This window comes from Abramis brama (genome assembly GCF_963993115.1).
Source record: "Abramis brama genome assembly, chromosome: 3".
Classification (NCBI taxonomy): Eukaryota; Metazoa; Chordata; class Actinopteri; order Cypriniformes; family Leuciscidae; genus Abramis; species Abramis brama.
In genome coordinates, this window is record NC_139965.1 from 24,377,517 (window position 1) to 24,391,562 (window position 14,046).

The 14,046-nt window shown below is 39.8% G+C and overlaps 1 protein-coding gene across 8 annotated transcripts in view; it reads right to left on the reverse strand.

Annotated features, from left to right (window-relative positions):
• Positions 1–8,190, reverse strand: part of herc1 (HECT and RLD domain containing E3 ubiquitin protein ligase family member 1) — a 51,163-nt gene extending 42,973 nt beyond the window's left edge. For 5 of the 8 annotated variants that reach the window (XM_084107474.1, XM_084107476.1, XM_084107475.1 and 2 more), the window contains exons 1-9: positions 7,979–8,183; positions 5,279–6,222; positions 5,080–5,175; positions 3,108–3,305; positions 2,704–3,015; positions 2,497–2,593; positions 2,017–2,160; positions 1,776–1,903; positions 1,511–1,655 (exon numbers count right to left, since the gene is read on the reverse strand). In XM_084107474.1, the coding sequence (XP_083963600.1) occupies positions 1,511–1,655; positions 1,776–1,903; positions 2,017–2,160; positions 2,497–2,593; positions 2,704–3,015; positions 3,108–3,305; positions 5,080–5,175; positions 5,279–6,193 (2,035 nt within the window). In that variant the 5' untranslated portion in view covers positions 6,194–6,222; positions 7,979–8,183. Of the gene's footprint in view, positions 1–1,510; positions 1,656–1,775; positions 1,904–2,016; positions 2,161–2,496; positions 2,594–2,703; positions 3,016–3,107; positions 3,306–5,079; positions 5,176–5,278; positions 6,223–7,978 lie in introns of all 8 variants that reach the window. The other 3 variants (XM_084107478.1, XM_084107477.1, XM_084107473.1) reach the window with 1 other exon arrangement.
• Positions 8,191–14,046: the final 5,856 nt, after the last annotated feature.

Here is a 14,046-nt window from a genome sequence, read left to right on the forward strand (position 1 = left end):
TTGTAACCGTGATATACACTTTAATATATGTAAATTTAATCTAAATTAAGCTTTGGTACCGAAATTGGTACCGAGAACCGTGGATTTTCACTGGTATTGGTACCGAATACTGAAATTTTGGTACAGTGACAACACTAGTAGCTCTGTTAGCTCGGTAATTTAGACAATAGGCTGTTGACAGAGTTGTTGGTAATGGCTGTTATGTTATTTTCTTTTCAATGACGTTCCTTGTTACATGTTCAATTGCTGGATTTATGGAAAAACATCAACCAATATTGCATATCCATAATTATTATAATGGATATAATTAAAGAATACTTACACTATAACGTAAATTAGAAGTGTAACGCAAAAAAAATGGATTTTTACACCTATTTTGAATTTTACTCGAATACAAATACAAATACTTTTCCCCCCTCAACAAATACAAATACAGATACAAATACCGGCTGCTTTGCACACCCCTAATATATATATATATATATATATATATATACACAACTTAAAAATTAGTAAAAAATTAGATCAAATAAAAATAAAAAGTACAACAAAATAAATAGGATATATTGATAGTGTGGTATCACAACCTACTGAAAACTACTAAACATATTCAATATTTACAAATTATGAATAAAAATAAATAAGACCAAATATGTTGCAACAATTGTGTTGCGCAAAGGCTCTCTTTCCATCATCTTGGCTCAAGCTGAACTAAACATACCACAGCCTAGTGGGGAATGAGTTTAGGGAGGGGGCGAAAAGCACACTGTTGTAGGGGTGCACTGGGTTTATAACAATAATTTATAAACAAAACAAGCGAATCATTCTGAAACAGAATGTGGTGCAACAATCGTATTATCTTTATTATCTTTTTTTCATAATTGTAGGGTTGCTGCACATTTTAAATCAAACCAGTTTTATGGTGCAAAACTTGTAAGAGAAGAAGCTTTTTTTTGAGTTTTGTTTGTCGTCTTTTAAGATTCAACCACCTTCCCATAGTACCGAATGTCTTGCGGTATAAATTGCACTTTGCTACATTGCTGTCCGTAGTTGTTGCCAAACATCTCTGAAACCTTTGAGCCATTGAGAGTTAAATTTTGGCTTCCCCATTTCGCTCGAATTTGCCCGCTGTCTTTTCCCAAGCAACTCCCCCTCCCCCACACATCTCTGGTGAAGCCTGCACTGTCACTTACATAAAAAAGATGTACATAACAGTCAAGCTGCAACCTGGGTACTACCAAAGACTTGGTGTTACACCTCCTAAAAGCCTATATTTCTCGATCAGATTTAAGACCTAATGCCTAGCAAAAAAAAAACAATAAAGACTAATTTCAGACTTTTAAGACTTTTTAATGCCCTGCGGGAACCCTGATTGAAAGTAAAAGTAAATTAATTGTCCAGCCCTATATGGAAACATCTCATTTTCTTTAGGAATCTTGTTGCACTATCAACCACTTAAGCATACCAGAGAGGGCCATTTCAATCCAATGGGTTTGCAGTGATCCCTTACCATGTGATAAAGCAAGGCAGTGGCTGTCTCCAATGGAGATGTCTACAACTCTGGTTGTGGCAAGTTCCTCAATCAGCTTTGGCCTTAGAGCTGTGGCCTCGGATGAACCGCAGCCAAGACACGCACCACAGCCCCAAGCATACACCTGCACATTACATATACATAATAACTGGTGTTTTTATAATGAATATCCACTGCATTAGAGTCAATACAAAACATGAACTCAAATTGTGCCATTAATTTGTGGCTTAGTAATGTGTCATACCTGACCAGTAGAGGTGAGAGCCAGAGATGACTGGCTGCCAGCACATACTTTGCGTATGAACATTCCCTGGAGCGCCTCTACCACCTTGGGTTTATACACACGATTGGTGTCACCATGACCCAGTTTACCTGCAGATAAATGCCAGCAAGTTCACACAGAGTACAATAATTATATGTTGACTAAGAATTCAAGAATAAGATTGTCTCAAACAGAACAAGTGGCACAGGCCAACTCAACTTACCATTGTCTCCGCCTCCAAAGGACCAGACTGTACGTCCATCTTTAGACAGCGCAATGGTGTGGGAGCTTCCACAGGACACCTCACCTACATTACTGATGTCTTTAACTAGCGTGGGAATGTTCCTACTGTTACTGTCACCATGACCTACAAGTGTAGACAAATGTAATCAATGATACAAGCATACATTTAATTTATTTTCCTGCATTTATTTGACCAAAATACAGTAAAAACAGTAATACTGTAAAATAATGTTACAATTCTAAATAACTTTTCTATTTATAATATGTTAAAATGTAATTTATTCCTGTCATGGTAAAGCTGAATTTTCAGCATCATTACTCCAGTCTTCAGTGTCACATGATCTATTGATCATTCTAATATGCTTATTTGCAGCTCAAGAAACATTTCTTATTTTTATCAATGTTGAAAATAGTTTCTGTGCAAACTGTTTTTTAATATGTATAATAAATATTTATATACCTAATCTGCCAAAATCGCCCTCTCCCCAGGTGTAGAGTTCTCCATCCTCACTGACTGCAGCACTGTGTCTATAGCCTGCTGAAACACAAACCACCACCTACAAACAAACACACACAAACACACAGAAAACATAAATCATTTAAACACACAGGTCCATTTAGAGTGCCCAAATAGCTCAAGTGATGCATAACTGCATGAATTCAGTACCTTTCCTTGTAGAGGGCCCTGTATTAGTTTGGGGTATTTCTGGGTAGAGCTGTTGCCATGACCCAGTTTGCCATAGTCTCCATCACCCCAGCTGAACACCTCCCCCTCAACGGTGAAGGCTAACGTGTGGCCGTCTGAGCCTTTGGATGATGATACTTTCTTAATGGCACGGTGAGGTTCAAATGTCAGCTTTTTAAGAGTGGACTGGTTGTTTGAGTCGCCCAGTCCCAGGCGGCCATAGCTGCCCTTCCCACACGCTCGGACTGAACCATCAGAGGAGATGACGAATGTGCAGTACTGGCCAGCTTCAATCTAAAAGACAGGAGATGTGGTCATCAAATATCCACTGTGGGCAAAAATGAGGATACTAACACAGTATGAATAGTTAATATGAAGATGCTTACTACCGTTTGTGCATCACTGAAGCTGGGAGCTAGTTTGGGCTGGAGGATTTTCTCTTGAGTGCCCTCTACAAGCTGGTGGCTGCTGTTGCTGCCCCACACATAGACCTCACAGGTCTCAGATACCATGGTCGCCTCACCTGCCTGGATGCTGTCTGGACTCGCACAAGTTCTTGAGTAGTCTGAAGCCATGCGACACACCTATAACATCGGGAAACCGATTTGAAACAAAAGGAGAGTGACAAACACATTGCTTTTAGAAATAATTGGCATGATATAAATGACTAACATTCTATTTTTAGATACAGCAGGACAGATTTGTTGTGCAGCATGTTATAGATTGCAGCTTAAAGCAGCAGAAACTCTCTTTTAATTGTGCACTAAGGCAGTTGAAACTGGATTTTGGGGTGACAAAATATGAGAGCAAATCACTCACAGCAATAATGATATCATGGACAGGTATAAGGAAAATATATATGTGGATTTCTGCACTGAATAATTAACATTATGCATTCATACATTAATAATTATTTAATGTGTTTGACAGAGAAGCAGACCTATAATGAAAATTATGGCAATGTTTGGTTGTAAATGGCAAATATTTACAATTTACAATATTTGTAAATGTAAATATTACAGCTAAAGTTGCCCTGCCAAGAGCAGTGAGTGGTTTCTATTTTTCTTATCAGTGTTGTTATTTGATTTATATTACTTAATTACCACGTTTGGTATGTCAATATAGGACTCTGTAATTATTAATAGCCATTTACTTTAGTTTGTGAAATACTTTATGAGGTCAAGGAGAATGTTGTGCATGCTCTCTTCATTGATGCACCAAGATTTAACAAGTAAAAATCATTGTCATGCTTAAGGTGATGTTTAGTCCAATCTGAAAATAAGTTTGGCTTAGGGGGCGTCATAAAAATCTGAAATCAATAGTATATAAAAAGGGCAGATTTAGCTGCGAACATTTATGTTAAAATGATCCCACAAGTCCCCATTTATATATTATTGTTTTGTTGCTAAATTTATTTAAATTTATTTTGGTCCACATTTCCATGTATTGTTATGGTGGCACATTGAGCTTTGGCAGCAGCTGCTACCTTTTAAGGATGAGAAAATAAAATTAACAGAAAACAACAAAGACTCTTTTGTGTTGATGAATTACATCACCAAACATTACAACCATTTCACTCTATTCTAGGTCATAAACAATTGCTTATTTGGACTCTTGAGAACTTGAAATAAACTGAATGTGTAAAGTCCTTATGAAAGACGTCCTACATTCCCAACAGAATAAGAGTGATAACATTCAAATAGTTTTGTTTTCTTAACCCTATAAAGCCTATATATATACTTAAGACCTCTAAATTATCAACATAATAAGAATCAACATAAAAGTAACCTAACTATACTGTTAATAAAATTGCAAAATGAACACTGAAGCAAGGTTAGGTAAGGTTAACTTGATCATCCACACATTATTTTTTAGAAAAATGTTCAAATGTGAGTATCAAATATGATACATTAATCTCATTTAAGGAATGTTTATTTGTGTATTGTATAAATTACCTATTTTGCTCAGTTTAGGCTACAGAATAAATCTGGGTATTTTTTCCTCCTTGAGTATGAGCTCCATATTCTCCATAAAGACTAAAGAGTCATAAAGCCTGATGTATCAAATATGATCCTCAATTAAAAAAAAACATAGGCTATGCAGTTTTTTGAAAAAACATTTTGCCTAAAGGTTCAATAAACTTCTATTTCGAAATATGTGATTTTTCTATTTTCTGACTTTTATTTCATATGTCAGGCTTTACATGGTTAAAAGACTATATCAAAATACCCACACTGTAATAACATTATTATTTCAATGAGTAATTCATGTAAAAAAAAAAAAAAAAACCTCTCAAATGGCATGGCCTCTTCTTATCTATACTACAAATATACATAAATATATTAATGGGTATGTTACCTCCTCAAACAAACAGAGCGCAGCCTCATATAGGGAACAGAGTCCATCAGGCGTGCGTGTTGGTTCCCTCCACTGGCTACGATCAGCAGATGAACCCTACAACACCAGACATCCAGTCATTTCACAATATCCAAGACTATGAAAAACACTTGTGTAAACAGATTGGTGTTAGCGTATGAGAGTTTTAGTGAGGACATACCAGTGAACGTCTCATCTGCATCAAAATGTTCATGAAGCAGTCATATCCCATCAGCCCCTCCTGGCTCTGCTCCAGGCTGCTGACACCGGCTGATGCTGCCAGGGCCATTTCAACCCACTCCAGCAGGTAGCGCAGTGACCCTCGTTGGGCTGCCAAGCCCAGCAGCAGCTCACATGCCAGCCTCCTCCCCACCACATCAGCCCCGGAGTTCCGCATGGTCACCCCTTTCAGAAACGTGGTGACTTGGGCCAGGCAGTCCAAACCCATTGGTGGAATCTTGCTCTCATTGGCCAAGGAGAGTGGTGGAAGAGAGCCCACCACTTCAATGGCTGTGGTGATGACATCGTTGCAGAGGTTGATCCCTGGACCGGCTGGAGGAAGCGTCCAGCTTTGCCTGAGCAAAGCGAACAGCAAGCTAAGACCCGTTCGCACGCCCATCTCGATGAGGGCGTCTGTACTAGAGCGCGGCCTCTCGTTAACTGCTTGTAAGTCTGCAGAACCCAGAGTATTTTCAGTCGAGTGCTGTTGCTGTTTGACCTTGCCCTTGTCATGGTATTTGTTGGAAAGTGCATAAAAAACCCGCTGCAGGACCAGCAGGCGTTTACGTAGGGCAGAGGCGAAGGGCGAGTCCGAGCACACTGTCTTGGCCAGAGCCAGCTGACTGGCCAGCAGCGCGTCAAGATAATGCTCCTGTTCATCGCTGGACAGACACTCTCGCTCAAAGTCCGGCAGCTGAGGGCCCTTCAAACATAGCACCTGCTGAGGGAGAAGAACCACCTCCTTATTGGCCAGCAGCTTGCCATACAGCAGAGCGACGCCTTCACGGGTGGAGATGGACTCGCTGTCCTCAGCGATCCAGGAGCTGTTGAGATGCTCCAACCATTTTAGTTTTACTGGTGGTATCATCACAGCCATGGTGCCACCTTACACCCTCACCCTCACATCTGAGAGACAAAGAGGTACAGTGACTTAAGGGACACAGAAACATCAATATTTGATACAGATAAGTCAATAACTACTTTTATGTTATAAATATATTAAAGATTAAGTGGGCAACCACAATTAAGTGGGAAAACGTTTAAAAACATTCAAAAATCATACCGATCCCAAATGTTTAAATGGTAGTGTACAATCTTAACTGATAAAGACAAATTAAAAACAATCTCTAACACTGGTTCGAAACCAATATTTAAACCTTAACTGTTAACCTTAACCTCTAGCTCTATAAGTCTATCTCTCCACATTCTTGTATACCAAGGTCCATAACCAAAGATTAACAATACAAAGTGAAATATGCATTCGTCCTAAAACCAGTTTGATTCTGAGAAATGGACTTCAGAACTAGAAAGTTTATCAATTGTAGATGATGTTTTGATGACACATACTTGTCATCTTTCTAATGTTCCTAATGATGCCTGGAGTACTTCCAGCAAGATGACAGCCTCTGCCTACACAGCATGAACACATGTATAAATGTAGGTCTTGAGTCAACCCATTGATTATTAACTTATTTATCTAGTCAGCAAACTTTCGTAAGCAGGTTGACGTTAGACTTTTTTGGGTCTGATCTTCTTTTAACTATGGTTTGTTGAAAACCTGACCAAAAGTATGACACTAATGAAAGAGACATGCATATCTAATGTATGCATGGTTTACACCTGTTTACACCCCCCTTTTTTTGGTGCTATATAGACAGAATTTTGCTTATTCTCCCCAGGTACCTGTGGAAATATAAGGAACCTGGGTGTATATTCCAATCTGATCTACCCTTCAGCTTGTCATAAGGATAAAACAGTCTTGCAAGTTCTTACAGCCAGTTATATAATATGACATGACTCTATAAGTTACAGGTTGTCAGCTAAAGCATTAGTAAAACAGCAAAGGAGGTTATTTTAAGCCATTCTTCTGCTCCGAACATTATCATATCTTGCTAATAAGCACTTTGATTGTATATGAAAATTAGGGTGACATTTCCACCCAGCTGTTTGCGTTGCGATTAACGGTGTTTGGCTTTGACAACCTTGTGGTTTGCTTATTCATTCAGCTGGCTAACCCATCTTATCACATAGCTTGCCTTGCATAGCCAGCGTACGTAAAATACATTCTCGATGAACATCTGTCAACTTAAATTATTATACGACATCTGCAGCATATTTTATATGCATTCAAAAGGAGTGTAACGTTACTTCTATGCTAACGTCTGTGAGTGAAATGGAACTTATAGGCGTTGTTAGCTTGTTAGCATGAGAACAGCTAACAGACCAGTAGAAGCCAACAAGCTAAGCTAATCCACTACACTGAGATGATTCTCTAACGTCACAATTTATGTTGTGGGCCTAGATTGAATTATCACATTGATAGAGCCTCAAGTAAAATAGTAACGTTATAGAACTATATAGCACAGGTAGCCCGGCGCATTAGCCCGGCTGTAGAGCTGCTTATCGGTTGCCAGGCTGTGATCAACTCCCTCCGCCACTCACTTTACATGAGTCAGCTCAGCAGCTGATATTTCACATTAAAATCATGCACCCAAACAAACATCTGGCCCATGTACAAGGCATGCATTTGACACAAATGCTGCTACAAAAACAGGGATGCCAATTCAGAAGATTAGGCTAAACATAATGTCACATTTGAAATGGTTTGAACCTGTCGGCTGTTGTGGTAATAAAGAACTGAAAAGGTGAGGCTGGAGCTTACCATAAACTGCCAAAGGCCTATTCAGTGAATGAACGAAAGTGGCTTTCATGGTGATTAATGATCCCTCGGCACCTGCATGTGACCGTGCATGATAGAAAAGACTCGTAATCGCTGGATTGAGGATCTGGTTAGGCTGAATAATTGAGAGTTGGGAGTGAGCAGAGCAGTGCTCAATCCCTCTCGACTCAGCTACTGTGAAATAAGCAGCAGGCTCAGTGTTCAGTCCCTCCCTATCATTCATTACCCGCTGCACAGAAAAACAACGCTCACAGCCCTGAGCGACTATACACAACCATACCTGTCCTTTAGAATAAATATATATTGTTTAATTTATAAACAATATGCTAGTGGTGTCCGTTATTTAAAATGCGCACACCCTCAATGCAAAATTCACACTACGCTACAGTGAACAGTGTTATTTTTGAATTATTTACATACTATTATAGTATATATTAATATTTTGAATTAGCTTTTATTTTTATATTTTCAGTTTATATTTATATCTTCATTTAAATGTAAGTTTTGGTATTGTTATTGTCATTTCTATTCGTTTTCTTTTCTTATGGTATTTCTAGCTTTAAAAAAATCAGTTTCAGTAATTGAAGTAGGCTGCTTTAACTTGCAATAATTTCCCTTAGTTGTCAAGACAGTATTTCAGTTTTTTTTTTTTTTTTTTAAAGTTTTTTTGAAGTTTTCATTTATTTATATTTCAGTTCAAAATGCATAGGCTAAATAATACTGGCTACATTCAACCGCTAAACCTAAATCGGGTCACTGGATATTTACACATTTTGATAATGAAACCAGTCAAACTTAATAATAAAAAAAATAACAACATTTTTGTTTTTATCTATTTAAAACGTCATAATAATTTATCATTTCAACTCGATTATTTCATGTAATTAAATAAGAAATTAAGTTTAATTTTTAGTGGGACAACATTGTACAGAATGAATAAAACAAAAATAATGGTTTAAAAAATTGGTGGCTACTGCACACGTACAGATAAGCATTGTCCAGAACTATCTGAGTACACACAGCAGTTGCGCGTGCAAGCTTCTGCAGTCTAATAAAAGGTGGATGTGGTTGTGTAACAGAAGAATTGGCACACGTTTGTTCTTTAATTGCAACAAAACATTCGATCATCCCTGACCTGTCCAACCTTTATAAGGGACAGCTAAACACCAGTGAGTCACTGCCCTCAGAGTTATCTAACAACAAACACATTATGAGGCCTTTAGATGAAACTAAACCTACTTTTCATGGACTACATGTCTGTGGGTTCCAGAGGAAATAAGATGTAAACGCTGCCCCCTGTAGGACTAAAATAATAATGCAAAAACAAGTTTTTTTCGTGCTGCTTTGTGGTATGCTGTATAGAGACTCGTGGAGTGGGGAGTGGAAACCACAAGCGTTATTGCAGCAGAATGTCTTGTGCTGATGTCTGTGGACACTCTACTTTATTACTTTGTAAACACATTCTATTGGAGTTGAAAATGACACACTTCCTAGGGTTCTGCCTTTTCTGATAAAACCATCCACAAATTGTTATTAAAAGGGTTAACAGCTGCAGCATATGAATGAAGAGCTCTGTTGCTCACGAGAAAAAACAAGTCAAAGTAGCATGACAGTTTCATTTAAGGATCCTGGTCAGTGGTTTAGCTTTACGGTTGCACTTACACAACACAATGTGTCCTTTATGACAGCATGTGACAATGACAAATACATTGGGGGAAAACCCAAATAAAAACACTGCAAAAACTTTTTTATCAAGAGAAATTGAAAATAAAGAAATACCATGTACCCTACAACATGCATGCATTTGAATTTATCAGAATATAGCAGTTAGTCCTTAAAAGGATGCTTTGAAGAAATCTTGCAAAGAATGAATGCAACATAACACTGAAAATGACAATGTATCTAACATACTTTGAGTATTAGAACAATTCTAACAAGACAGTAATGCTAAAGCTTCAATGCAACTCACCAGTAATGGACACAATGTAGCAGAGTGATCATATGGTTATGGAATAACCTCCTTTAGGGGTTAACAGCTTCTCCCAACAGTTCACTGAGAATCAACATCCCTTTCCAGTAGTTCCAATAGTGTAGTCAACTGTTTAAAAGAGTCTGCACTCTGATAGGTCGATGAGTACATGCTGGAAGGGGCATCATTCCACTAAGCATAGCAACTAATGTCATGCAGACATAACAATCAGTACTTTTTAAACACAATATAAAATAAAACACTCATTCCTCTGGAACGTTACAGTAGACGGCAATTGAAAAAAATGGAATCTGAAACTGAGGCATATTCAATAAATTAGCAGGGTTTAATCAAATAAGCTTGTTTCACTTCCCATTTCAACCTTATTTAATCAGATCTGGTAAACAAATAACCAAAGGTTAACCAATACCAATAACCAAACCACCATGTTCTGTGTAAACACAGCGTGAAAAAATTACAGCTGATGACTTGTGTATATAAAGCACCATGATTCTAAATACGCCTACTACATAACATAAAATCAAAACATAAAAGCACAACATCTTGCTTTATGATTTTACAACTTACGGAAAAAAAAGATCAGATCTATTTTCTATTTTTAATAGAGCAAAGAAAAAGACAAATAATTTGTTTTGTGGCACCATTTTCCCCTCAACTTTATAGCAGTAATCTTAAACTATATATCAGAATCATTATATAAATGGTGATTCTGATCATTATATACTATTATAGCGTCTTCAGGTTGAGAGTCTCCTCAGGGTCATTAACATCTGCCTGGCATCAGCTGGAGAAGGGCATAATCACTGGCTGTTCAATCTCTGTGCCACTCTATTCATTGGCCATGAACATGATTATCAAGTCAGCGTAGGTGGAATGTAGAGGCCCCATGTCTAGATCTGGTACTCGGCAGCCCCCCATAAGAGCATTCATGGACGACCTGATGGTGATGGCAACATCCGTGCCCGGGTGCTGATGGCTCCTTAGAGGGCTGGAAAAGCTCATCTCATGGGCAAGGGTGAGTTTTAAACCAGCCAAGTCCAGATCTCTGGTCCTGAAGAAGGGAAGGGTGGCTGACCAGTTACTCTTTAACCTGGGAGGGACCCAGATTCCAACGGTGACAGGAAAAACCGGTCAAGAGCCTGGGCAAGATTTTTGACAGCTCCATAAAGTACACAGCCGCATTTCAGCATACCAAGAGCGACCTGACTGCCTGGCTTACAGCGAAAGACAATCGGGGCTTCCAGGAAGTTCAAAGCCTGTCCTGCCAAGGCTACTCTGGCTCCTGCTAGTGTACGAGGTGCCAATCAGTCAGTTTCTCTGGAGGTGGTTGGGGCATGGGGTATGGGCATTCCACCAAACTGCAGCTCCCCATCAGCGGCCTGGTGGAGGAGTTTAAAGTTGCTCGAGCCAGGGAGGATATGATGTACCGAGACTTCTCTGACGCTAAAGTTGCAACTGCAGGAATCTTCGTGAAGACTAGAAGGAAGTGGCAGGCCCAGGAAGCTGTCGACAGAGCGGAGGCATGACTGTGGCACAATATTTTGGTGGGCACTGTGGCAGTGGGGCGGTCAGGACTGGGCGGTTTTCCCAAACCTCGCTATGACAAAACCCATGGAAAGGTGAAGCGTCAACTGGTACAGGATGAGATAAGAGCAGAGGTGGAGGAAAATTGCTGCACCAAGATGGTTGGTATGTACAAACAAGGAGCCTGGACCAGATGGGAGCATGCAGAATCTCACAAGATCACCTGGTCAGAGCTCTGCTATGCATTCAATTTCACATCCAATCAGTTTATGACGTTCTCCCCAGCCCGGCCAACCTACATAGCTGGGGAATGCCAAAAACTCCAGCGTGCCAACTGTGCAAGAGGAAGGGCACCTTGGAGCACATCCTCAGTTGCTATTTGAAGGCAAAGTGTGAAGGGCGATATCGCTGGCGCCATACAGCCTTTGGTGGATACAATCAACACAGCGATTCAAGATAGCAAGAACCAGCACGCCCCCAAACAGCACAACCCCTTCAACAGAGCTGGGGAGAAGGCACCTCATCGGTCTAGCTCCGCGGGAGGGTTTATAGCCATTGCACGGGACTGGCAGCTCCAGGTCAACCTAGGAAGGCAGCACAAGTTCCCAGAAAACATCGCTACCACTCTGCTCTGCCCAGACATGGTATTAACAACGGAGTCGACAAAGCAAATGGTCTTGCTAGAACTGAACCATTGGCCCTGGGAAGACTGGATTGAGGAAGCCAATGAGCAAGCGCAAGAAGGCTAAATACGCAGACCTTGTCACAGAGTACTGGAGCAATGGTTGGAGCCCGATGTGAGCCAGTTGAGGTTATAGATATATATATATATATATATATATATATACACAGTGAGGAAAATAAGTATTTGAACACCCTGCTATTTTGCAAGTTCTCCCACTTGGAAATCATGGAGTGATCTGAAATTGTCATCGTAGGTGCATGTCCACTGTGAGAGACATAATCTAAAAAAAGAAATCCAGAAATCACAATATATGATTTTTTAACTATTTATTTGTATGATACAGCTGCAAATAAGTATTTGAACACCTGTCTATCAGCTAGAATTCTGACCCTCAAAGACCTGTTAGTCTGCCTTTAAAATGTCCACCTCCACTCCATTTATTATCCTAAATTAGATGCACCTGTTTGAGGTCGTTAGCTGCATAAAGACACCTGTCCACCCCATACAATCAGTAAGAATCCAACTACTAACATGGCCAAGACCAAAGAGCTGTCCAAAGACACTAGAGACAAAATTGTACACCTCCACAAGGCTGGAAAGGGCTACGGGGAAATTGCCAAGCAGCTTGGTGAAAAAAGGTCCACTGTTGGAGCAATCATTAGAAAATGGAAGAAGCTAAACATGACTGTCAATCTCCCTCGGACTGGGGCTCCATGCAAGATCTCACCTCGTCTCAATGATCCTAAGAAAGGTGAGAAATCAGCCCAGAACTACACGGGAGGAGCTGGTCAATGACCTGAAAAGAGCTGGGACCATCGTTTCCAAGGTTACTGTTGGTAATACACTAAGACGTCATTGTTTGAAATCATGCATGGCACGGAAGGTTCCCCTGCTTAAACCAGCACATGTCAAGGCCCGTCTTAAGTTTGCCAATGACCATTTGGATGATCCAGAGGAGTCATGGGAGAAAGTCATGTGGTCAGATGAGACCAAAATAGAACTTTTTGGTCATAATTCCACTAAACGTGTTTGGAGGAAGAAGAATGATGAGTACCATCCCAAGAACACCATCCCTACTGTGAAGCATGGGGGTGGTAGCATCATGCTTTGGGGGTGTTTTTCTGCACATGGGACAGGGCGACTGCACTGTATTAAGGAGAGGATGACCGGGGCCATGTATTGCGAGATTTTGGGGAACAACCTCCTTCCCTCAGTTAGAGCATTGAAGATGGGTCGAGGCTGGGTCTTCCAACATGACAATGACCCGAAGCACACAGCCAGGATAACCAAGGAGTGGCTGTAAGAATCATATCAAGGTTCTGCCGTGGCCTAGCCAGTCTCCAGACCTAAACCCAATAGAGAATCTTTGGAGGGAGCTCAAACTCCGTGTTTCTCAGCGACAGCCCAGAAACCTGACTGATCTAGAGAAGATCTGTGTGGAGGAGTGGGCCAAAATCCCTCCTGCAGTGTGTGCAAACCTGGGAAACGTTTGACCTCTGTAATTGCAAACAAAGGCTACTGTACCAAATATTAACATTGATTTTCTCAGGTGTTCAAATACTTATTTGCAGCTGTATCATACAAATAAATAGTTAAAAAATCATACATTGTGATTTCTGGATTTTTTTTTTTAGATTATGTCTCTCACAGTGGACATGCACCTACGATGACAATTTCAGACCCCTCCATGATTTCTAAGTGGGAGAACTTGCAAAATAGCAGGGTGTTCAAATACTTATTTTCCTCACTATATATATATATATAATTTTGTAAAAATTATTATTATTATTATTATTGGGTCAATCCATCTCAAGTGGTCCAATTGCAAATTTACATTTTTTCTATTTTTTT